The sequence below is a fragment of the Elgaria multicarinata genome, chromosome 7 (assembly GCF_023053635.1).
Source record: "Elgaria multicarinata webbii isolate HBS135686 ecotype San Diego chromosome 7, rElgMul1.1.pri, whole genome shotgun sequence".
Taxonomy (NCBI): Eukaryota; Metazoa; Chordata; class Lepidosauria; order Squamata; family Anguidae; genus Elgaria; species Elgaria multicarinata.
Genome location: NC_086177.1, coordinates 16,274,124 through 16,301,020, shown reverse-complemented (window position 1 = coordinate 16,301,020; position 26,897 = coordinate 16,274,124). Strand labels below are relative to the sequence as shown.

The window sequence follows — 26,897 nt, the reverse complement described above, 5'->3', positions numbered from 1 at the left end:
AAGGAACCTCATGTACAGATCACAGGAAGAAAGCATGGCTTTCAAGACCAACTTGTTCATCTAACAGAGATCTCCACCCTACCTTAGCGCAATTAGTATTTTCCATGGATGAAGCCCAAACTTATAAAACAAAAGGGGCTTTGACTTTGGGGAAAGGTAAAGGAAGGAAAAAGTTACTTAGATTTTTGGATAAAACAAATTCCTCCAGGAGCTTTCTGCCTTCTCCGTCATTCTCCATGCATACATATTTAGAATTAGAAAACTGCAAATGCCTTACAACTTAAATTACAAATGGAGGGTTGCAATCAAAGATTTGGCTGGTTTTTTCAAATGAGTATGAACTTTGCCTGCAGCTCTACAGCTCCTGCCAATGTGTAGCTCTTTTCTCTTCCATTCTCCTTCTGCCCATTTCCGTAGGCCACTTCCTCTTCCAGCTTGCGACCCCTGCTTCTGTTGGTTGGCTGCCTGTTAGCCTTGCTAGGTGAGGCTAATAGTAGCACCAGAACAGAAATCTTTTCCCTGCAGCCCAATTGATCAAATGGGTCATGGGGGGAAGTGGGTGTGGCATCTGCAGGCTGCACTTGCAACGGGCCGCAGGTTGTTACAGGTTGCACACTCCTTATATAGTAGGACAAGTCTTGCTGGAGAAATATCAACATGGCTTCTGCAAAGGTGTCTCAATAAACTTTCAGAATTCTTTGAGAGGGTAAACAAGGATGTAGATAGGAGTGATCTGATAGACACTGTTTACTTGGACTTTCAAAAAGCTTTTGACAAAGTCCCTCACCAATAAGGATGTATGAGAAATTCATTTCAGTTCGGTTTTGATCACAATGTACCCAGTTTGCACCTTCTGAATTAAATACAGACTTGAACGCTGAAGAAGGGGAGGCAAGGGAGAAGATACTATCAGCAGCAGAAAGGTGGAGGGCCTTTAAGGACTAGAAACTTGATGTGGACATGGAGCATAGCACAGGCATAGCACTGTAAAGTTAACTCAGTCATTCCAACCAATTCCAATTTCCATTACACTGGAATCAGCCAAGGCTATTCCTCCCCACGGACATCACTACATTACTTCTGGACTCGTAGCCAATAGACTGAGGAGCTAACGGAGCTTCAACGGCTCTCTCTGAGTATACATTTTTACTTCTCCAGCTATTTTTACTCACATTTTTTTAAACTGTAGTCTACTTAAGCTAATTTAAGTTTGTTGTTTTTAACTAGGGTTGCCCTTTTTAAAGTTTGTTAATATTATTCGCTGTTTACTCTCCTGTACCTGACTTGAAAGCAATCTGTGGTTGAAGTCCATATATTTCCAAGCTTGCAATGTGATTCAGAGACCAAAAAAGTTGTGTTCGACAGCATGTGTACATCTGAAAAATGCACATGAAAAAAAATCAAACTTTTGAAAAACGCACTCAAATATGCTTTGATCAGTGGGAGAATAATGCATATATTTCAAAGACCTGTACAAGCGATGCATACATTTGGAAAAATGCATGAAAATAGACATGGATTTTCATGCGAAAAGAAAAAAACAAACAAAGCTCGCAATACGATATGGACTTGAGTCAGAATGAGCTTTGTGGTGGAACTTGGTGAACTTTAGTGAGCTTGAATTTCACTGATTTGCACACCCTTACCAATGACTTCTAAGCAAAATCAGCCGTCATGGAATAAGAGAGGGGATTAAAAGCAGTATGCCTTCGGTATGCCAGGTGTTATTTTGCTTATGCCCTGCTTGTGGGCTTCCCGTTGGTATCTGATTGGCTACTGTGGGGATGACTGACGCTTAGACTAGATAGAACTTTGGTCCGATTCAGCAGGGCTGCTCTTATGTTCTCATGTAATCTCTCTCTCTCTCTTTGGCACAAAGATAGCCTGGGCTGGCAGCTCATTATTGAGCTTTTTCTTTTTCTGTTCTGACCCTTTTTCTGATTGGCTCCAGCAAATCTCACAAGATCTGAACACCCCCTATCAGCTACCTAGGGAGGTTGTGGGCTCTCCCACACTAGAGGCATTCAAGAGGCAGCTGGACAACCATCTGTCAGGGATGCTTTAGGGTGGATTCCTGCATTGAGCAGGGGGTTGGACTCGATGGCCTTGTAGGCCCCTTCCAACTCTGCTATTCTATGATTCTATGATTCTATTTAGCCTTAATGTCCCCAGACACGATCCACAAGTTTGCATCATTTCCACCCCTTGCCAAGTAAAGCATCTTCATGCTTGGGTCCTACTGCCATTATAAAATCCCTAAATGCTACACACATTGGATTCACTAGTATTTTATTCTCACCAATAACTCAATAAGCTTAAAACCAATTGGAGTATCTGTCCCCTCTGACGGCATGTCAAAACAGAAAGGCAGGAGCAAAAAGTGAACACAGCAGGCACTGCAGCGATCTGCCTCAATTGCCTTTGTGGTTTAACATTTGGATCCTCTTCATGTAGTTCTTTCATAGCCGATCGGCATTTGTCTTCTCTCTCTACTTGAATGCTTAAGCATGTTGTTCTTGGCAGACTCAGCCGATGAAGTAACAGACTTTACAATGGCTACATTGAGCATTATGGTGCCTAATTCTGTAAGCAAACTATACAAATAACTGTCTTGTACACTGCAATGTTCACCAGCTTATTGGCTGCGCCTCAGCTCTTTTTCAGGGGATGCAAATAATGTGCTCAGGAGTCTAAGCAGGAAACTGAATGCAGCATTGGCAATGCTGCAACAGTCTTTCAGAAGAGTCTTCACCAACTGCCTCCTAATAATAATAATAATAATAATAATAATAATAATAATAATAATTTATTTCTTATCCACCTCTCCACTTGGATCAAGGCGGGGGAACAACAGCGAATATAAAACACATAAAAAGTGCTTTAAAACATAGTATACATTATTAAAATTTATTTATTTATTTTATTTATTTAATTACATTTATATACCGCCCCACAGCCGAAGCTCTCTGGGCGGTTTACAACAATTAAAAATAGTAAACATTAAAAGTATACAGAAATTTTAAAAACATAAAAACAGTATAAAAACAACAGTATCCATTTAAAAACAACAATTCTGGGGTCCATTAAAAACAAACTTAACGTTGTTAAAGTGCTGTTAAAATGCCTGGGAGAAGAGAAATATCCTTAAAACATCCTAAAAATCCACTGGATAGGCCTGCCAGAATAGATCAGTCTTTATTGCTTTTTTAAATGCTAAAAGTCTGTCAAGTTGACGAATCTCCTCCAGCAGGCTATTCCACAGTCTGGGAGCGGAAGAAGAGAAGGTCCTCTGGGTAAGGTCTCTTACAAAAAAACTCAAATATGAAGAGCATATTATACGCTATGCTGACTTCAGGTTACCAGATACCCCCTCCATATTCCCCATTTCAGCACAATCCTACACCCTCCCCCCCCCCACACACACACACTTAGCCAAGCATCTGATTTGCTAATACATTGGATAACATAGATTCTCAAATTGTGTTCTGTGACCTTAAATCCCCACTTCCTGGCCTTGTAATTTGTGTTTGTCTGCTCAAAAGCAGATAGCCCCTGCCTGTGTGTACACCGTGATGAATGACAAGGTGACTTTAGGAAAGTTCACCTCAAACTGAACACCGCACCATGTCTTGCATCTCAAGAGTTACAGTTCTTCAAGCCTCTGCAACATTCTTTATTTCCATCCAAAGCCTCGATTGCTTTTTTACTTTCTACCTACAAACATTTCTGCGGAGTGAGTAATGTGCTCTATGCTCTACAAAGCACGGCTTCTGCGGAGAAGTCAGATGGTAGGGCAGAAAGCCACCATGAACCCAAAGGGACAGAAGCAGCAGTCACTAGCCTGGCAGGATGGCCAGTTGGCTCCCTAATCTCTCACAACCATGATTTTGCATGCATAAGGACCAGTGGTCAGTCCCTGGCAGGACCAGCATCAAGGGTAGGCATGATCAGGCATACTGAAAAGAGCCCCCTGGACTTGTTTCTGTTCTTCACTATTTCAACCTGCGTCTTCCCCTGCCTCTCGCTCTGGTCCAGACAACAGGGGTGGTGAGAAGGAGGAGCAAGAGCTGCCACTGCCTACTTGCTCACTGGCTCTTTGCCTGTTGAGTAAGCCAATGGTAGCAGTGATGAGAAAGAGGAGGAGGAGCAATTGCAGCTGGTGACAATGGCAGTGAGAAGGTAGATACCCTGAGGGAGGGGGCTCATTGAGGGCATCTTGCCCAAGGGCCCTCAAAAACATGCAGCTGGCCCTGACTAGCTATATAAATAGCAAGCCACTTGTTAGTAGAGCTTAAGCTTGTTCAGGAGGGTGAGCGTCAAAGGTAGGCATGCCAAGGGCCCACGCCCCAGCAGGGACCCATTGAGATAAGCCCCCTGGACCTGTCCTCCTCTTCACCATTACGATCTGCTTATTCATCTGCCTCTTGCTCTGGCCCGAACAGCGGTGGTGATGAGAAGGAAGGAGGAGCAGTAGATGCCACTGGCTACTTCCTCACTGGCTCTCTGCCTGTCAAGCAAGCCAGTGGTAGCCATGATGAGAAAGAGGAGGAGGAGGAGGAGCAATATCAGCTAGTGACAATAATAGTGAGAAAGTAGACTCACTGAGGGCCCTCAAAAACCCAGAGCCAGCAGGGTTTCCTGGAATTTCTGGTTTCAAGATCACAGGGATGGGAAAGATTCTTGCCCCTGGTCTGGGAGAGCACCTACCCATCACAGTAGATGATACTGGGCTTAATGGTTTGAACAGTTTCAAACTGAAAAGCCGTGGGGTTAAAGCTGTAAACAACATTTCAAAAGACCAAAGCTAAACAAGCCTTAACATAAAAGTGTATTGATGAGTTCAAGTTCAAAACGCGGGCGTCTTCTAAATTGAAAAATGAAAACCACCTTGGCATCAGACTGAATGGCCATCTTGCACTCTCCTTCATCCTGCAGACAACCCTCCACTTGCATGAGGAGCAGATGGGCCACCAGCTTGCTTCAAGAGGCACAGCGGGTGCTCACTTTCTCCTCCAAGCCACAACAAAAACACTCACAAAATGCCACCCCACAAACTGGAGACTGCTGAAGGAAAAGCACTTAGGGCCTGGCGTGTTTCTATTCTTGAATGCGTAGCAGTTTTTATTTATGCAGAAAACAAACAATCTGTAGGAATGAAAGATGTCAGAATTGACTGAGGTTTTAAGTGAGTTCAGACCTTCAGCTCAGTACCATGCAAATCCCCAAAGTGTGGAACAAGTCTTCTGTATAGGAAGGCTGCTCTGGGATCTCTGCAGAAAATCCTCTCCCCCTTCTGTACAAAACTAGGGCCCAGGACGATATCAAGAGTGGTCCTCAAATTCCTTTACATTCTCTCTTCCCCATCAACATATGTCATTTTTTAACTACTGAAATTGGGAGCCCTGCTTTTATCTGAAAGTTTGGGACCGGGGGTGGGGCAGGGAGGGGCAGTTACTTAGGTATGTATTTTTCTTGCAGGCTCTATACTAAGTTCAGGTGTTTCCCTGTACACATAGTGACGGATGGGAGAGGGGAAATTATGGTCTGTGCAAATCTAAGATCTGTTCTTCATCTCAGATTTGGGGGGCGGGGCACCGATAACAGGCCCCTTATCTTAACATTCCATTGTATGTTGGATTTTTTCCTTTCAGGGCAAACATCAAGATATGCAAAGCTAATTCCAAAGCAAGCAAATCTTGCAAAAATAAAATTAAAAAAATAAAATGTAGAGTTTGAATTATATTGAATTTGTGGCTTTAATTTGCTCCAGTATTTTTTTGGAGGAAGATGTCTGTCGTTTACCAGTGATACAGGCTAACATTTGCACTGTGAGTTCTGATAAGAGGATGATCAAAGGTTGATTTAGAGCACAATCCTAATACTTGATATACAGAGGCATCCGATGTTGGAGAACGAAGGCTTTTACAGCACCCTGTTCCTATTAAAAAAAACAAATTCAGCTAGACAGGGTTTTTAGCCCATCCGACTGACTTGCCAGGCTATGGGCAGTGACAGAGAGGCTCATGGATCAAGCAGATCTAAGCTTCTCTTCCCATTTGCCTCCCTGCCTAACAGAATGCCCACTTTTCAACCTCCCAAAACTTTTTTGAGGATGCTGCCGTATCTTCGGAAGAGATTCCACCACAGTGCCTGTGGCGGCTCCGGGGACTGCAGAAAAATCTGCACGTGGATATATGCACTGAAGTTGTAGCTGTGACTACAGCCTTGAGGGGAGCAGGGAGGGGGAATTCACACCATCCCACGGCTCCTCAGATGCTGTCTTGGAAGCTGCAGGATTGTTCTGTTAGTGATAAGTGGAAAGCGCAGGGAAAAAATGATCTACTAACACTCCAAAAAAACAAAACGAAAAACAACCCCACATTCCAAACCTTGTTTCATCAAAAACATTGGCCTCCATCTTTACCGCAAACCAATTATAAGCTCTTTTTACTTGCCCTCACAAAATTATTTGTGAAAAGAAGTCTCAACAGAAAACTACCACAAGTCTGGATAACGTGGCCATCCTGGCTCAGCACAGAGGTCTGCTTCTCTCATCAGCCAGTTTCCTCAATTCAGGGATTAAAGTATGGATAATATTTAAGAGGTTTGGGTTCCATTGTATATCCTTTAGTCCATCAGGTATAACATTTGAGACATAAGTCATAACTAATAATTTTTTTAAAAAAAAAGTCTAAAACCAATGCTAATGGCTGACCACACAATAGACACCAGTGCCAGGGAACAGATGTCAGACTGAGAAAATAGACTGTAAATAGCCAATTTAGCTGGCATCTTAAGGCTGTCTCTACACGAGGCATTTATCGTGCGCTCGTGACTGTTCACTCACAGAAGTTAGTAGGTCCTTTTCATGACATTGTCAACCTCCGATGCTTCTCCTATCATTTTCAAGTGGGAATGTGCCATTTTATAAGTCATGGAAAATGCGGTAATAAATTTAAATTGCGTAATATAGCAGCGCTATCTGCTGGTGGTATAAATTAAACATATGAGAATGAACCGGCAAAAACAAAGGGGGAGAAGATTCCAGAGGACAAAGCCCCAGTAAGGCTGCGGGATTTTTGCTTAATGTAGAGAAGCCCCAAATTTCTGGATTTCATTTCATACCATCTTGTGCATGCAAGGCTCCCCACTTCTCTGAACAGCAAGAAGTTCCAAAGGCAGTTGCTAGAGCAGAAATGAGCAAATTGTGTCCCTCCAGATGTTTTGGCCTACAATTTTCATCAGCCCTAGCCAGCATAGTCAGAGGTGAAGGATGATGGGAGTTGTAGGGAAACATATCTAGAGAGCCAGGCTTTGCCCATTCCTGAGCTAAAGGATCAGTTTCCTAGAGACAATTAGTTGATAAAGGAGAGCTAAGATGAGCAGAGAAAAGAAAGATGGAGAAAGGTGGCCAACAGCAACGTCTTCCCCACGTATGTGCCTACTGTCCCCTCCAACCTTCTTTGCCTATTTTGGAGAGCTTCAGATTTCCCCCAACAGGTAGAGCAGAACACGGGGAACAACAAAACTGAGGAAACCCACTCATCCCTAGTTCTTACAACAAATGGGGAACGTTCTTCATCCTGCTAGAATGTTTCATGTTTTAGCATTTTTGGCCTTTTCCTATCTAAACTGAGCTTTAATTCTCCTTTTTGGTACATCCCATATTTCAGCTTTACACCCCCATGAAGGAATCCCAACATTTGCAATAGAACATGAAACTTCAGGAAGTTCACCTAGGTTTGGAGTTTGCATTCCATGACTGACACAAGTATTTACCAGTTGAGCCTCTGAAGACACCCATGGTGACATATGTCAGAAAAGATTCGGCACAGCTCTGATCATTTCTCTCCAGCTGTTCTTTACACCTGTTATACCTGCAGTTTATAAAAGCCCTCTGGACTGTCTGTTATAAGGGAGCTTCAGCTAATGGTTTGTATAGTAATGTAATAAATAAATAATAAATAAGTGATTTTTGAGCTTGGCTTAGGGTATCCTATAAAATGCCATTACGAAAAGGATGGTTTAGATATATTTTTCCTTATAAAAGAGAAGGGAATGGCTGTGCATTTCTTATAGAAGGGTTTTTCTGGGTGGCTGTTGACTGGAATCAAACTCTAATTTCTTGCCATTATCAATAGAGTCACGGTGTAGCGTGCCCTAATATTTTAGCACCATGGGCATATCCAAGTAATATTTTGTTCAGGATTGCACACAAGAGCCAGTGGGCCTATGGATTATCCCTACTCCCTACTATGCCTCTTTTCTGTTCCTTTGAGTACAAAAACAGCAACTGTTGATTATTACAGCGACATCAACATACACAGAACTTTACAGCATAACGTAAGCAAGAGACAGGTTCCTGACCCAAGGAGCTTAGAGAGGGTGGGGAGGGAGTAAAGGCAAGAGTAATAAAGGTTTGTTTCATTTGTCTTAGAAAGCAGGTTTTGTCTTGGAGCGTTGCGGAGATCCCATTTTCAAATGAACACTGGATGTCCTCTGTTCATTTCCAAACCTCTGCCCACAATGGAGGATGCGAAGGAGAAGTAGGAGAATGCACAATAGCAAGGTCCCTCTCACCTGGGAATCAACCTCAGGGATGAAACATCATCTGTAAAAGGTCCCACCAGTTGAGAGAGCAATTCTTACCTCTGAACTTGCCCTGCTTTTTGCCTCCCCACCCCATGAAGTGAAGTACTTTGGATTCATTTTCATGACTTTTGAGTGTTATGATTCATAGGCAATTTAAAAAAAAGCTTGAAGTGGCTGGCATAAAAACAGCAATATCAAATGAAACCAAAACATACTAGTATAAGTATACAAGCCTCATAAAAGAGGAATGTGTTTTGGGTTCCTGGGACAGGAAATAAAGTACAAAGGATCCCATAATTTGCCTTCCTAATATATATATATTTAATTCTTCAAGTTTCAATTTATTTTTTATTTATTTTACAAGTCTAGAGAAAATAAGCCCCTGGCTGGAAGTCTCAAAACAGGCTAAAACCTTAAGCTAGCTCTTTATTACGCATTGACAAAATGCATACTTTACATCAGTCTCAGATACCAAACTCTAGCCATTTCTCACTGTAAGCCAAACCCAGCAAATCTGATTGCATGAAAACATCACACTTTTAGACCCTGCTACAATGGTCACAACACCGTCAGCGTCAGCAAAAGCTCTCCTACCACTGCTGCATCACCATTCCCCTGCAGCATTGAATGCACCCCACACACTATCAGTTCCTAATACCATTATGTGGTGCATAGACATTTGAATGCATTACATTACTGTAAAAAGCAGCGTCTTTAGAGAAATGTAAAAAGTGGCTCCTTATCAAAAGCTAGAGCTTAATTGTTATGGTTTTATTTCTAAACTTAACCCTTCCATTAAGCATAAGGTACAGATAAGTAGCAGAAGCACAATCTGATCCATTCAGAATTTCTCTAAACAGTATTTAGACCTTGGGCTTTTAGTTTAGGATCATCCCCAAATATTAAGCAATTTGTTTTCCTTGTGGCCAAAGGACACTTAAGTAAAATAGTACAATCAATGAGGTTAAAGATAAAGAGCTGTAAGAAGAGAGCTTCCAGACACAAGTGTTTATTCAACCCATTTTTAAATGTTCAGAGAATCTTGGAGATAAACGATAATTCTGATCCAGTTTAATTTGTTATGACAAGAGAATATCAAAACCTTCGAATAACCTATTCTCTTGATTCGATGAGCAATCATCACAGTAGATATTTCTGTTTTGCCTAAACAAAGAGAACACTTTGGAGACACCCGTCCCACTGACTTCAGTGGTCAATTTCGATAGGTTGAATTGGTATTTCCATGGTGCAAGACACAGCATCCAAGAAAGCCGCTAAAAGTTCTGCATCGAATGCTAAATATGTCATATGAATCTTAATAATAAATGCTCAATTTTATTTATTTCATATATATGGGGTGGAATGGTTCAGGTGCCATATACGTATGCTATTCCCATTGCCCGAGGCTAAACTACTAACCCACTATTGCCACCCACTCCCCATAAAAACAATTGTTCTTATGAATCTTGTGTTGTTGTGTGTGCCTGCTTGTATACAAGACTGAAAAATGTATTAAGTTCCTCCTTGCAAAATGCCTTCATAAAACTGGTTGTGTTTTAAACTGTGTTTGAAGACACATGCCCAATATCTCTCCTTACACTCACACACCCCACCACCAACCCCCTTTGCCAAAACATCCACATTCCAAAATGGAAACGTTCCCCCAGAACTCCAGGTGAGAGGCATCAATGTAACTTTCGCATTGCCACTGAACTGTAAGTCTAGTTTTAACGTGCTTTAGTTTGCTTGGCACAAACTTCTAAGCATCAGGAAAGCACTACATTCAAGTTTAGTTTTACATCAACTTCCAGAGTCATTATTATATTATTCACCTTGGAAACAAAAACCCAGCCCAGTTGTATTAAATTCTACACCCAGTAAGAATAATACACTATGCTAAAGTGTGTTGAAAGAATTCCTTTTGGAATGTCCCTTAAAGTTATGTCTTCTGTAACTGTCATGGGCACCCACACGTTACAAGAAAGTAAATGAGAAACTGAAGGTGGGGGAATGAATAATGTTACTTTTGGGGGGGTTGGTTGGTTGTTTTGCTGAATTTTTTTTCTGCTAAAGTTCAAAGGGGAAAAAAGTTAGTACTTTCAAAAGTTAGCCAAGGGATACCATCTGCGTACCTTCACTGGTCGCGGCATTTTTTTGTGTTCTTGTTGGTGTGTGATCTGTACTGGAACTCACGTCGGATGAGATGCTTGAGCTGCCTTTACCTACAAAGGAAAAACGGGAGCGTTAGAACGCGTTGGTTTTTTCTAACCAACAAGTATTTAAAAAAGGACAAATGGGCATGATTCAAAGACACCTAATTCCATGTGAGCAAATTTGCTTCAAACGTTCCTTGAACAGCAACCCTGCCATCACCTTGCCTTTCAAAGCTTTTGAGGCAAGGAGGACTACCCTTTGAGGGACTACCTTTCAAAAAATCCCATTTGGGCATAGCCAAACAAGAATGGCAGCAAAGAGTATCAAAAGCCACCAGAACCCATTCACTTTCTCCAGACACCCTGAAGAATCGTTTTTTTAAAAAAAAGGTTTTACTGCCTTTTGAAGGGAGTTAGTGGAGTCTTCTGAAGGAGGAAGTTCTGCAGAATGGATGCAACAAATGCAGCAGCAGCAATAACAACAACCACCTTTTTTAGAACCCAAGGCATTTGTGGCTATTGATAATAGTCAAGAACAGAAAACCCAGACAAACTCAGATTTTTGTGTATTTTCCAGCAGAGTTATCTGAAAAAACAATGTGGTTTATCAATAAGAGGTGGGAGGGAAGATAGATAACTGAGCACTTTTTGTTGGATCACCTTTCAAATTGTAATACCATTTTAATTTTGTGCAGCATACTGACAATGCACGTCCACAGCATACATCAGCCTGTTTCACACATAACACTAAGCCATGGTGTAGTTTATTGAAATCTGGCTTGTTCCCAAACTCTACTTTGCAAGCAAACCCTAGTTTGTTAAGCAGCTACAAAGCACAAATAAAAGTCATGGTTTGTTGTTGGCTTACAAAATGTAAACTATGGCTTGTCATGATGTCTGAACCCAGAAACATGGTTTATTCTTGGCTTTTGTGCTGCTGTCCATCCTGAAACAGAAGCACCCAGCACGAGCAGCCTGAAAATGAAACGGTTCTGAAGGCAGACAAAATGAGCGGGAGAGAAACAAAGCAAGAGCAAACAAACCATGGGCCATGTTTGGACACATCGATAGTTAACTGTGGGTTAGTAGTCAACTCACAGTTGGTTATTTTGTGAATAGTCCCCACATAATCAGAGAAATAACCAACCATGAGTTGGTTATAAACTGCTGTGAGTGGATTATTAATCCACGGTGCATTGATTAACTCGCCCACCACCTTCCCTCCTCCTCCTCTCAGTCCTTCCGCTTGTATCTCATCATCCCTTGATGACGAAAATAGAGTTCTGCCAGCGCAAGTGGAGTGACAGTTGCCACTTTGACCACTCTAGCCTAGCGATTCTGTAGCTGATGAAAATAACCAACGGTGCCCTCCCCATGGCACGATAACAGTGGTTTAAATAATCCACTCTGCACATCACTGGTTATTTTCAGGGGTTATTTCAACAAAACAACCCACCATGGGTTTAAAAAATCCAGCCACATGACACAATAACCCATTATGGGTTATCATGCCATCCAGAATCAGTCATGATTTGTTTTCTCAAGACAATTCATGCTTAGTTAACATAACAAATCACGTTTAACATAAACCATGGTTTAGCATAACATGCAAATACAGCCACCATGTAGTAACTTCTGATATGACTGGGTTTAGTTGTCAACAAAGGTAGATAACAAATCTTTGGTGTAACTGTTATACAAAAATAGCTTTTAAAAAATAAAGAACCTGGATTTTTCTGTGATAACATGTTGATGGGTTTAGGGAAGTAATTCTAAAGAGGTAAAATGCACGACTCACAGCAACAGCAGTAATAAAAAGCCAATTGCTCTGACAGACAGGTCCTTCGAAAGAACAGGGGGGTTGTAAGGGCCATTTCTAAGCCATTTGTTAAGAACTGCAGGGTTTCTTCTGCCATGCTATCAGGGCCAGTTTGGGACAGTGCAAATCAGCCAGAGTAAACAGATTTTAATGCATTATTAGTTTTAAAAGCTGACATTTGCTTCTTATTTTGCTATTAGCAGACTTTTGCCAGGATATTCTTCGCTACTGCCCAGCGGTAAGATTCATTCTGTTCTCTCTTGGCAGACTGTTTCCTGTACAGGCACAAAGTTAAAGCAGTGCTTCTCTGGCAACTGCTGCAATTGTCAAAGGTCAGCCAAAGCGTTTGGTTATTCACCAAAATGAAAGGCTGAAGGATAAAAATTACGTTTTGAAAATCCCCATTTGCCCTATATGTAACTTATAATACATTTTAAAACATTGCAACATCTGCTGGGTAATGAAACTTTTAGGAGCTGTCACTCCCATAACAATGCATTATAAACAGAAAGAGCAATGTCAACTCTCTATCACATAATCCGAGGAAAGCTGCTCTCATTTGCAACATTTCCTTTGGGTTCCTTTTATTGCTCTAAAGTGACGGGGAAGGTTCCTCAGAAACTAGGACCAGGGAGTATTTCAATCATCCGAGGAAAAATGGTTGTTTATGTGAAAATGTCTGTTGATCCCGATGGAGAAACCTCTGCATACAGCAGCCCTGCAATGTAACTGTCTACCATGCAAATTTCTTTTTTTCTTTTTTTGCAGTCATCCCGGCTTGTAGGGAATTCGCACAGCCTATGGGTTATTTAATTTGGGGAGGAGGGAATTGCCAGCAGAGCCCCAATTGTTGCTGGAAGACTTTCAGCCCACTTCACCTTGCTCTCTTCCAATTCACAGGAGGTAACCTCAAGCCAATTAATCACACAATCTCCGCAGCTTAAACACGGTGGCTTGTTTAAATCGTGGTGCATGCTGGCCTGAGCATGGGTTGTTGTGTCAGCTAAACTCGGGTGGCATGGCTTGTTGAAAGGGGAAACAACCTTCAATTCACCCAACCTTCAATTCACCCATGGGTTATTTCCCTTCCAACAAGCCATGCTGCCTGGGTTCAGACAACACGATAAGCTGAGCGCGGGCAAGTAATTAGGCAAATGGGTCCCATCACACCCCCAGCACGTGGCATGGCTTAAACATGCCTCCATAGCTTGTTTAAGCCACAGTGATCATGGGAAATGGACGTAGTACACAAGGTAATCAGCCAAGCTCAGTATCCGGTTTAGAGAGATGTTATTAAACAAAAGGGAAAAGGGAGCATAGCGTGAAATAAGCATGATACCTGATAAAACAATAAGCCAAAGAAGGTTCTACATAGCCAACAGTGTGTAACTATAATACCAGGTTGCTACTTTATACGCTACTCAGCACCTCAGGGAGTTGTTGACTGACAAGTGAAGGGCTAACACAGGCTGCCTGGTGTCAGCCGCATATCCAATCAAAAGCTAACTTATCTAATCAAGAGCTAACATGGTCTGCCTAGTGTCAGCCTCACATAGGCAGCTATGCACAATTCATGCATGCCCAAGGCAGGACACTAAAAAGGAGAGGTGATAAGTGGGGGAACGATTCTTCTGCTGCCAGGCTGAACTAATGCAAAAGCTAGTCCTGTTGATTTGGGCAAAAGAACAGGAAGTGTGTGCCCTGCCAGTTTCTCTACAATAAAGAAGAGAGTCTTTGGAACTTTGTAGCATCTTTGGCCATGTGACAGTCTCTTATTCCTACAAGTTAAATTCTAAAACCACTCTCTGTTACACTGTCTTTAAAAGTAGAAGATCTAGTCACAGATCTCCCACCACATCATTTAGTCTAGTCTTTTTAGAGGTTGTAAATAGCTACTTACCTGGGTCACTTTTAGAGAGTAAGAATGAACTCTAGGTGACCAGATACAAAAGATTTTGTAAATTAGATGAAGTTGATGTTGCTCCCCTTTTAGGTCATCAAGGTGCCAAAAATAATTAACACAGGTAAGTGTTGGAATACAAATCAGTAGAACATTTTATGGGCTGGTAACTTGCACACATGTGTTTGCAACCTTGCTGTAAATTAACAGGTGCCAATTCTTAAAACTTCAAGGTAAATGGAACAAAACAAGCACAGAAGTAACACAATAAGTAATTTCAGAATCTTACACTGTCATAGGTTTAAAAAAGATATTTAAAATCACAACATTTCTTCTATTACATTGCCCATGTAATCAGTCAGAAAGAGAGGCTCCTTTATACAGAAACAATCCATGAGATCATCGCCCCGGAATAAATATTTAACTAGTCTATGCGTGCGCACGTGTGCATGTTGGACTGTATGTTTACACAAAGAGCAATTGTGATAGATACTGACTTGCACAGAGGGGAGACCACACAAGCAGTTTCTTCCCATTGTAAAAACAGCACAAAGACATGATAGTTAAAACCCTTGTTTAGACTCTCACAAAGGTGACTCTCACAATTGGTGGAAGGCCACTATAAATGACAGAAGTCATGCTTAAACATGGCACATGCGTGTCAATATACAACAAATAGCCAAGGGAAACTAGAGATGTTACCTCTTATGAGCATAGATCTTAAGACCAACGTTGTAATGTCTAGGCCCTTTTCACTTTGAGGATAACTAAGGCCATAGCTAGACCTAAGGTTTATCCCTGGATCGCCCAGGGGTCAAACCTGTTCATCTAGGTGACACACAGGGGATCCAGTGCTCAGGCAGGGGCGAACCCTGGATGATCCCAGGATAAACCTTAGGTCTAGCTGTGGCCTAAGAACATAATCAGTTTCAAGGCTCCTTCTCATATTGCATGGGAGCCAGTTGAGCATAGCGTCTTCCTGCTCTGCTCAGGTAACATCGTGTGTCATTTGAAGCAGCTTTAAGGTCCCAAAATCATCCCAGCCAGTGCTGGCATAGGGAGGGGGTGTGACATGCAGGTATTGTGGCCAGCCTAAAAGTTCTGGAGAGCGGAGGGCTGTCAAAAAAGTAGGGGGCGGTTTATCTGGTCTGCAGGCCTTCTTAAGAAAAAAATGTAAATTGTTTTCATTTAACCCTTATATTTGCAGCCATAATGCAATTTATGTACATTCAAAGAAGTTCACTAAGATTTAACAATTGTTATGGTTCCTGCCACCAATTAACAAAAAAGTTTTTAAAAAAATTCAGAACAGCCCACTAGTAGGAAGTCAAAAATAAGCTACAAGACGAATAATTCTTATCATAGAATAATAGAATTGAAAGGGGGCATTGAGGCCATCAAGTGCAGCTGCCTGCTCAGCACAAGAATCCAGTTTAAAGCATCCCTGACAGATGGTCCCCAACCTTTACTTGAATGTCTCCAATAATGGAGAGTCCACCACCTCCATAGGCAGTTGGTTCCACTACCTAACTGTTCAAGCATTAGAATTTTTTCCTGCCTTCCTGTAACTTAAGCCTGTTATTTCTTGTCCTACAGTCTTGGATGACAGAGAATAGACTGCAGCCTTGTTCTGTGTGACAACCCTTTAGGTACTTGAAAAGTGCTATCAACATACGGTTCCTTCAATCTTTACCTAAAGGACTTTAGTTTCTAGTCTCCTGATCATCTTTGTTCCCCTTCTCTGAATTCATTCCAATTTATCTGAATCCTTCCTAAAGTGTGGTATCCAGAACTGGTCATAGCATTTGAGGTGAGGTCTGACAAACACAGAGTAGAGTGGAACTATCACTTCCCATGATTTTAAAACTATACTTCTATTGATGCAACCTAAAATTGCATTTGGCTTTTTTGCAGCCACATCACACTGCTGACTTGTATTCAGCTTGTGATCAACTACAACTGTGAGATCCTTTTCATGTGTATCATTGCCAAGCCATGTATCCCCCTATCTTACACCTGTGCATTTTATTTGTTTTACCTAAATGAAGAACTTTGCACCTGTCTCTGCTGAATTTCATTCTCTTGTTTTCTGCCCAGTCTTCTAACTTCTCAAGGTCATTTTGAATTTTGTTTCAGTCTTCTAATGTATTAGCTATCCCACACAATTTTGTGTCTTCTGCAAATTTGATAAGCCTTCCCCCACCCCAATCTCTTGAACTTGTCTTCCTGTTGAGTTTTCCTGCCATGGAATCCTACTTATCAGTGCTCTCATTAAAATCAGCTTTCCTGACGTCCAAAGACATTTATGAAGACATTTTGATTGTGCTTCGTGGTAAGCAGATTCACATGCTTTCTTGGCTGCTTAAAAATGTTGTTGAAAACAGTGATATTTTGTATTTCTTGCAACTGCCTCCCAACACAGTCAATGTGTTTCAACGCTGCCTCAATAGTCAGATTCTTCTGTTGCAGCAGTGATGTTACAGGTTTAAGATATCCCCATACTTTTATCATAATTTCACTAAGAAAGGGAAAAGAAAGACTACTGGTGTGATTGAGCAATTCAACAGCTTCAGTCATTTAATGACAATTTTTTTTCACAAATATTTGCATTGATTAATTTGAGTGCAGAAAGAATGAAGCCTTCATCTGAATGTATAACTGTAACTGAATTCAAGTGTCCAGTCCAAGTGAACCCAAAAGCTGCCTTTATAAATCTGAGCAACATGCTGCTTCTTTAAAAAAAATATATGTACAACTGTTCACATAAGTCAAAATATTCCTTCTCACAGATATAGCCTCAATCGCATGTACTGTTAGTAATATGTGGGCAGATTCCATTGCAGCATTGCCCCCAAATAATAGCATCTGTATGCTTAAGAACAAAAGGAAAGGCTTTCCTGTGGTTTTCTTAAAATTCCAAAATAAATTTACTTATTTGTTTGTAAAAAATAAAATAAAATAAAAATTAAGGGGGGGCAGAGAAAATATATGTGGGCACCCCCCCAGCTGACCCTAGCTATAGGGGCAGCAATGTGGGCTCCTCCCACTTAGCTGAAGGGCTTGTGATGTTACCCAGAGAACACAGAAAGGAGTCGCACTGCAGCAGCTCCCACACCAAAGGCAACACGAGAAAGATGCTCAAGTGTCAATAAAACTGGAAGCCAATTGGAACCCATCCAACGAAACAGTCCACATAAAAGTGACACATACATGGCGCCTGAGGCAAGGATTTTCTAATCTGTCTTGCTAAAATAAAACGGCTGAAAGCAACCTTAAGTTTGACCCAAGTTACTGCAACTATGAGGCTACACCGCAGCATACATTATCTAGAAAATTAAATACTCTGAATGGATACTTCTGCATGTTGCAAGGTCATGTCCAAGTGTCGCTACAAACCCTGGGCTTAAGAGCTCCAGGGGGGAATATCTTGAAAACCAGGGGGGAAACACCAACCGTGAAATAAATATTTACACATTCCAAAGTTTGCCCATAATCCAACAGTATGAGTAAACAGCAATCAGTATTGCACTCATGTAGCTGTTTGGGAGGGAACAATGAATGGAGGTGGGGGGAATGGACTGAATCAAAACCTACTCTCCCGACTGTGTCTCCCAACCACTTGATCAGCACTATCACCAATATTCTAGTAAGGATACACATATGCAATCCCAGTAGCTAGATAAAGTGAGGAAGCACTTTTACAGCATGTGGTTCCTCATCCAGCCACGGATACACAGAAGTTTGCCCCCTATGTAGATAAGAGGGATTGTATATGCATGCATTGTCTACTGCACTATAAACCCATTGTCTTTTCTAATTATCCACTACATGCACCAATGAGATCTGTAATTACGAGCTGCAGGAATAAACACTTCTGCTATTATTACTGAACCTCTGCAAGTAACCAAGATATTAGGGGAAAGCATTAGCAATAATGAATGATGCAGTTTTGGGTCTACCTAAAATCAGAAACAAAAAAGAAAAAATACTGATGGCTGCAAGGAGAGATAGCAGAACTAAGAAAGGCATCAGCAAACATTGCAGAAAATGAACCTTGAAACAAAAGATACTGGAAACTGCAAAGGAAATAAGGCAGGAAAAAGGAAAGGAACTAAATGGTTATAACGTGGCAGAAGTAAGAAAGCCAGGCTTAGATACATAAAGAATTCTGGACACATCAAGCAACAGTCTTGAATCTTTTCTGACCATGGAGCCATCTTTAACAACAATTTGTAACATGAGAATCACTCCTCCAATCCAACAATAAAAGCGTATTTTAAAATACATTTTTAAAAGACTCCTAAACAAACTTAGCAGTCATGGAATAAGAGAAGATCAGTAACTGGTTAAAGAACAGAAAGCAGAGAGTAGGAATAAATGGTCAATTCTCTCGATGGGGGGAAGTAAATAGCAGGGTCCCACAGGGATAGGTATTGGGACCAATTCTTTTCAACTTGTTCATAAATGATCCGGAATTAGGAGTGAGCAGTGAAATGGCCAAGTTTGCCAATGACACCAAATTAATTATTTAAGGTTGTCAAAACATGAAGGGATTGTGAAGAGCTCCAAAGGGATCTCTCCAAGCTGGGAGAGTGGGCATCCAAACAGCAGATGTGGTTCAATGTAGGCAAGTGTAAGGTGGCTAGTGGTGGCTGAGCCTGGGCGTGTTTGGGGAATGGCTCTTCACATGAGTTGAAGCTAGCCGCAGCCCAATGCAGCTGGCTTCAATCCATCATCAGTATCCCAATATAAGACAAGCCGGAGATGCTGTTAGATTGCTGGAAGCAACTGTCCTGTTTGGTGCTTTGTTCCAGTTGCTTGTCTTCCAGCGCCTTGGCTTGTTTAAACGTTATCTGACCCTGGAAAGACCTCGACAGCTCTTCTGTGTGTCCCTGAAACTTATACTGTTTAATTTGGCTCCTGGCAGATATTCCTGGCATACTGAACTTCGACTGTTAATTGATGATTCTAGCCATGGTTTATCTTGCAACTCCTGTGATTTATGACATAAGCCTGTGTGCAGCAGTTGCTAGAGAACATGGGTGGAAGAGTGTGCTGTTGCACCATGTCCTGGTTTGTTGGTCCTGGTTGACAATACAGTGTGAACAGAGTACTGGAATAGATGGACCCTTGGTCTGATCCAGCAAGGCACTTCATATGTTCTTATGCTCTTAAAAGTGATGCCCAAATCTAAACTTTGTTTTTATGTTCTAGTAACGCCTTAGGTTAAGATGCAACCCAATTATGTGTTATGACCCCACTGGTTGAAGAATGTTTAATTGCTACTTGTTATGTTTTTGTTGATATGTTTAATGCTGTATTTTAAAATAGTCTGTTTCCATGTTTTAGCGGATATTTGTCTCTTAAAATTGTTTTAAATCATTGTTGATGATTTTTTTTAAAAAATTAAAACATCCTTTGATGTGTTTTACCATTGGTTTTGTTGTATATGTTTTTATTGTGTATGTCGCCCTGAAAGCTTTGGCGATAGCGTGACCCATAAGTTATTGTTGTTGTTGCTATTGACTCCAGGTGGTTCCAGACAAAGTGGGCCTAGTGTTAGCAATCAGAAGGCATTGTGCAGCTGTTCTGTATTTTTCTCCTTAATGGGTCTTTTTCATTACGGAAAAAGATAGAAAAAGTGGTAAGGAAACACAGGAGGGTCACAAACAGAAGTCGGCAATGTCTGGATTCCCATAAATTTCTGTGAATAAGGCAGGATGATTGCACCATAAAAGTCTCATCTAGAAGCACCCTAAATAAGTAAAAGAAAAGCCAAAGTAATGACTGACAGATGGCCAAACTGGCTTCAAGAGTCATTCATAGAAGCTTGTCCACCAATACTGATCTTCTCATAGAATCTCCAATAAGATTCTATAGTACCCCCGGAATCCTGAAACACTGTCTGAGCAACTCTCCTTTTGTGAAATCCAAGATAGTAAAAAACTTTGGCTGAAACAATCTGCTTCTACCATTCCTGAAAGAAACAAGCAACCAAGGATCTATCATTTTTTAGCTGGATAACACACCAGGTCTGATTTAATAGGCAGTGTACTCTAATGCTACCCTGTAGCTGGGCCTGGGAGACCTGTGTTCAAATCCAATCTGTGAATGAAAACCAGACACATATCTTGCAGAGGTGGGGGAATGGAGGGAGGAATTAACACTATGACTGGACCAAACAAAGCAACAGTTAATCTTGTACCCAAACAAAGCACCATTTCTAATCCCAACTGGCTAGAAAAAAATGAGTTTCAGCAAAAAGAAAAGAAAAAAAGGGCTACATCACACCTATTTGTTTTTCCTGGTTTGCCTCTGCGATTTCCACCTCCGTTTCATTAGCACATCAAGCTAATGGTCCCTTTTACGTGTGTTTGTGGTATCACCACTGCACTGGGGAAATCTCCTTTCGCTTGTTTGCTCTCCCATTCCACTCCACCCCTTCTGCTTCCCCGTCCAGTTCACTGGTTCTTTTCGTTGATGGATGGGCACCTTTCCCCCGCTCTGGCTTTGTTGTCTAGTGCTTTACTGATTTAACGTTTCATCAGCTGTTTCTGCAGGCAATGAAAGTGGGGTTGGAGCAGCAAAAGTCTTTTAACCATTGCTAGACGAGGAGTTAGTGCGGTGTGAGGCCCGGTCTCCCTCCTGTGCATCCAGATGACGCACAGGGGATTCCGGGGTCAGGCCGGGCTAAGTCCTCCCTTGACCCGGGATAAGCGGATTCGCTTATGGCCCAGCTTTTTAAGGGGGGGAAAAGCAGAGCACGCGATGGGGCTTTCCCTTGCCCCGTCGCGTGTTGATGTCTGGAAAAGGGCGACGGCGCGCGCTAGCTGTAGCGCGCCGTCACCCCTCCTCCCAGACGGATTATCTGGTAGGTCTAGCAAGGCCCTGAGTCAGCACACGTCCGTTTGTTTGACATGGTGTGCTGGAGGAGGACAACCACCCCGCCCTTCTCTTTCATCAGCAAGACCTGTTGAAATCCTGGATTAGGATTCTGGTTATGTTTCCATGGATTTACTAATTGCTGAGGAGCTGGAGGAATCAGAAGACTCAGCAGAAAACTTAAAGGTCAACGTTGCACCTGGACATTGATGTCATAATTGAATAATTGGTAACTTGATTGTTTCAATTAAGGGATTGCAAGCAGTTGCATCACTGTACAGTTAGCCTATAAAAAGAAATGTATTCCCATGTACATGTATCACTCAGAAATTATCACTCCATCAGATGTATCAGTGCTGTATTGACTGACCGTAAGTAAGTATTTGTATTTGTGATTGCCATAACTAAATTATATTTTTATATGCCAGTAAAGGTTTGTTTAAACCTATTGAAAATCTCAGTCTTAATCTGTGTCTGTGCTGACTTTGCTGGAAACCGTTGCAAATACTCTGCTATAAGGTTATTGGCCAGAAGCCCAGTCTGGCAATAACTAAATAAGGTTGTATATAAACCAACATAACCCCAATAAGACCTCCCCCTTCAAAGCACACGCCCCGAACAAAGGACATAGCGCAAGGATGGCAATACATGGGGGTGGAAGGGCGCTTTAATCTCGCATGGAAGAAATAAACTAGCCTTTCCTTGCTCTAGGAAAACACAGAAAATGGAGGGAAAGAGGTGGGGTGACTGTAGGACAGGCACAATGTCATGTGAGTACCGCACTGCAAAATGGCAAATCAGGTATGATGAGAGTGCAATAAAACGCTGGTGTGATGGAGCCCTAAATCACAGGACTTCAGAGAGTTGAATTGGAAGATAAGAGAATGATAACAACTAGAAGCCAATCCATTAGCACAAGCATTATTCCAAGGTCTCAAAGTACTGGAGCAAGTAACTGCCAGAAATATACAATATTAAACTTACAAATATTAATAAGAGGGGATTCATGAGAAATTCATATGGGGAGATAGCAAGGAGAGGTAAGGCAGAAACAGAAGATGCCCTTTGTATCATTTTGCCCACCCCCAAAGAGTTCTCACCCAATGGATGAGGAGGCGGCCCTGGGGAGGCTGTTGCTATTGCCAAAGGCCAGATTCAAAAGTAGGCATGGTTTGGCACCTGCTGAAGGCCCACATCCCAACAAGGGCCCACTGACTTGCTTCTCCTCTTTACAGTTGCAACCTACTTGTTTACCTGCCTCTTGCTCTGGTCCAGACAACGGCGGTTGTGAGGAGGAGGAGATGCCACTTCTACTTGCTCCCTGGCTCTCTGCCAGTCAAGCAAGCAAGTGGTAGCAATGAAGAGAAAGAGGTGGAGAAGCAATAGCACCTGTGACAACGACAGTGAGAAGGTACACTCACTGAGAGGGGGGCCACTGAAGATGACTTGCCCAAGGGCCTTCAAAAACTCAAAGCTGGCATTGCTGAGTGCTCTTGGGATTGGGCACCAGGTCTCAGAGTTCCCGTAAGACCATGTGATACATCCAGCACCAAACTGTGGAAGTAAACATACAAAACATCCCTATTGTTCATGAGGCCATGACGGGGGCTAGTGTTGGGCTCATAGTCCAAGGTGCTCTAGCTCCCACAACAGGTTGTGTGTGTATCAGAGGGTTTGTGTATGTCCTGAACCCCTCACAGGGCCTTTTTTCTGAGCTGAAGGGAAATAAGTGGGAGGCTACGTGCTTCTTTTCTTCCACTCAAGCTTTCAGCACTGGCCAGCCAAAGGCTATGCCTGTTTGCTGGTTTCAGGGGGAAGGTGGGGCACACAGAACTGGGAGTCTGGCCCAAGTATAGCAATTACTAGTCAACGGAACTCCCTGTTCCAACAGCCTCCCCCCACCAACACATAAAATGGAAAATATTATTGCATATGTAATATAACTTTCTCCCAATGCTGTGTATATAAAAGACTACTGTCAGGCAGCTATTCAACTGTATAAAAGCCTTGGAAAAACAAGAGCCTTTCTCCAAGTCAGACTTGAAGTCCCCAAAGTGATGGTCACCATGCTCCTAGCCAAAAAAAACTGGAATGAACTCTTAAGAGCCTGGCTGATAATGCAAGAGATTTCCTTTCCAAGGTCACAAGGGGTTGGATAAACTGCTTTCTGCAATCCAGATCCAACAAGACATGGAAAGAAATGGCTCGCTGCTTCTGTTGTCTTGGTAGGTTTCCCTACAGATCTACGAACACGTCCAGCATTAACAGGCTTCGATTTCTCAAGTCCTGGATTTGGGCTGCTTTACTATCTGAGCAATCACAAACTGTTCTCAAGCCTCAATGTATCTGGCAATTCCTCACAACCACAGAATTCAAGATTGTGATCATCTCACAGTTATTATTTTTTTGTACATGACATTTCTTGCATTTATAACCATGAAGATAGGCTTGATAGGGCATAGGGAAATGACCGATAAGACCTCCAAAGCCAGACGGGTGTTCAGCAGAAACTTCCAACAGGCAGGAGGTAAAGCTTCAGCTTATTAATCCTTCCCAGAACTATCAGAAATAGAAAAAATATATACAAGTGTAATATATGTGGATATTCAAAATATGAATTCAGCATTTTCTAAAATATAGAATTTTGACTTCTAAAAATAATAAAATAAATACAGATAACATGCATCCTTGACTTCATTCTTTTAGTAGAACTGGTACTTTGGGAATGGATAACTTGAGTGAAATTAGTCAGACTTAGAAGTTTTCCCATGTTATATCAATGTGGGAGGACCTCCATGGCTTTGCATCTATTATTTAACCACACCCAGGCTAAAATTTGGTAGGTGTTCCAGGGCCAGATTAAAAAATTGCTTCAAGGGGCTATTTCTTTGTTTCTGGCCCAATGCCCACCAATTGGCCATCTGGTCATAGTGTGCTGGACCAGTGCCATCAGTTTAAAAAACACCAGAAGAATATAATCTCCACCAGTTTCATCTTCAACTCTACAATATGAAAGCACCATTAGGGTATTCTGGATTGCCGGTTCTGCTTGGTGCAGCAATCTGTCCCATTTATATGGTCCTCAAGCATATTTCCTACCCATTTTGATAGAAGCAATGATGGCCACTAACTATGGACATGCCATACATGTGCTTGTGCAAAGTTCCATCTTCGCCTAAGAACACCCATCCATACCCTGATGGAACATTTTGTGGCTTCCAAGAGATAAGGGTGGTGAAGAGGAGAAAAAGCACCACTGACTGGTGTGGGAGGGGGAGACTGGCTCTGGTGCTGTGTGAAAGACTATCTTTTTGGTATTCGTTCAAGGTTGAAATGTTTATTAAGAAATTCAAATGGGCTCGACGTTTCGGATATTACTATCCTTCATCAGGAGCTACAATAAAAATATAATACAAGATAAGGCCATGCACATAAAAACTTGGGTAATTTGTCCAGACAGAGCTTTAAACATCAAATTTTCTTGCTCATTGGGAGGAAAGAATAGTAAATAGAGAAAATACTTTTTGAAAAAATCATCTAAAAAGTCAACGTTTAATCCCATCATCAACTCTAGAGAAGAAGTTGGAAGAGAATTATATTATAAAACATGCGATAACTGTCCTTAAACCTCAAAATGTCTGGTAATGTTAGCTGTGGTAACTGCTATAAAACTATTTGTAAGTAATAAAGTAAATGGAAAAAAGAAAAGTCACACAAAATTTTTTCCACCCATGACATATCCCATAACCTTCGTAATTCCATCAAGAATATTTTAAGTTCACTGGAGGCAGCTGGTTATTTTACTACATTGGAGCAATTGCATTCTCCCAGCTCGACATAGGACTAACATTGGATACTACCCATTGCATTTTTTACAGATAGCCACAGAACAGTTGATGCACATCTGGAAAATTGTTAACATGTGCATAGAGCAAGTGCATGTTACCAGCTTTCGCATCAAATATATACATGTGCCAAACAGCAGTGACTGGCAACTCCTGGCATAGCTATCATACATATTTTCTGCTACCAGGGGATACTTTAGATCTATTAGCATTCAACCATCACTGGTACCCATATACCACAGACAACGGGGATTACTTGACTATTAAATGAGGACTTGATTATGTGGCATCACTACCACAACGTCAAAACTAAACAAAAAAACCTCCAACTGTTATTGGAAGAACTATTATATGACCTTACACACAATGAGTTGATTCTGGAAGTTGAATGCAGGTTCCAGTGAAATCAATGGGATAAAGTTATTCATGACTTTAGGTAAGTCCCATTGAATTAAAGGGGAACCAAGTTTCAACTAACGTAGTCTGGATCCAACCCAATATTTTTCAATGCAGGCAGCAGTGAGTCAATGGCCCCCATCTACACAATACTCCATACATCATCTACATGTTCATGTCTTCCTCCAAACAATCCTGGCAATTGGAGTTTGGTCAGTCATTCTGCTATATATGTGCTAGAGCCCCTCCTCACAGCACTATGATTCCCATGATTCCTTGTGAAGAGGGAGCGACAATTAAACAAGTGTGCAACCGCTTTGTGGCTGTGTTCACCGAGTGACGAGATATCGGATGTTGCCCTCTACACTGCGAAAAAAGGGCATGTCTAGACAGTCATTATCCCGGGGATAATGCATCTCTGTGCATCCAGTTGATGCAGAGGGGATCCCAGGGACAAGGACGGATGATCCCTCCATTTCCCCAGGATATCGGCATACATTTTTTTCACGGTTTTTCCCGTGGTCCCAGGACAATCCCAAGGACCGCGGGTGGTGTGGCCGCCCATCCTGGCTTCTTCCCTCTTCCCTGCAAGTAGCAGGGGACATTTTATTCTCCCAGCATTTTAACAGTCTATAAATAAATTTTAACTTGGTGTTTTAAATTCGTAATTTTGCACAGCTGCTGTTTTTATCTGGTTGAGCTTTTAGATTGTATTTTATATTATGGTTTTATACTGTTGTTTTATACTTTGAATGTTTTTAATTTTTGTGAACCGCCCAGAGAGCTCCGGATATTGGGCGGTATAGAAATGTAATAAATAAATAAATAAATAAATTAGAGGGAAGGAGCCTTGCTGGTGGGAGTCCAGGGCCATCGGGGAATCAGGTTTTTTGTTTTTTAAAAAACACTGTCTTTTTTAAAAAAAAACAAAATGGTGGGCGTGACGTCCTGCTTCCTCTTTGGACGTGCGCTGCATGTGAACCCAGGGGGAGGCTCTCACAATCAGCATCTCACGAGATCCTCCCCCCTCCCTCCCCTGGTCAAAGTGTATGCTGATATACCAGGGAAATGCAGGGATCATCCCTCCCTGCTCCCAGGATCCCCTGTGCATCTTCTAGATGCACAGGGACGATCCCGGGACGACCCCCGGGATAACGCCTGGTCTAGACATGCCCATCCATTTGTGATTCAGCCCAAACTGCACAGAGGGCAGTAAGAGCTTACTTAGCTTGTAGAAGCAAAACCTTAGACAGCTGTATGCATATAACACAGAAACCAGTACAAACTACAGGGCATTAGAAGCATAAATA

At 41.8% G+C, this 26,897-nt stretch overlaps 1 protein-coding gene across 2 annotated transcripts in view; it reads right to left on the bottom strand.

Annotated features, from left to right (window-relative positions):
- Window positions 1-26,897, bottom strand: part of FBXL7 (F-box and leucine rich repeat protein 7) — a 144,295-nt gene that overhangs the window by 96,007 nt on the left and 21,391 nt on the right. The window contains exon 2 of one of the 2 annotated variants that reach the window (XM_063129742.1): window positions 10,725-10,814. The exons of the other annotated variant lie outside the window; for it this stretch is intronic. Within the exon in view, the coding sequence (XP_062985812.1) occupies window positions 10,725-10,814 (90 nt within the window). The remainder of the gene's footprint in view (window positions 1-10,724; window positions 10,815-26,897) is intronic. 2 annotated transcript variants of the gene reach the window in all.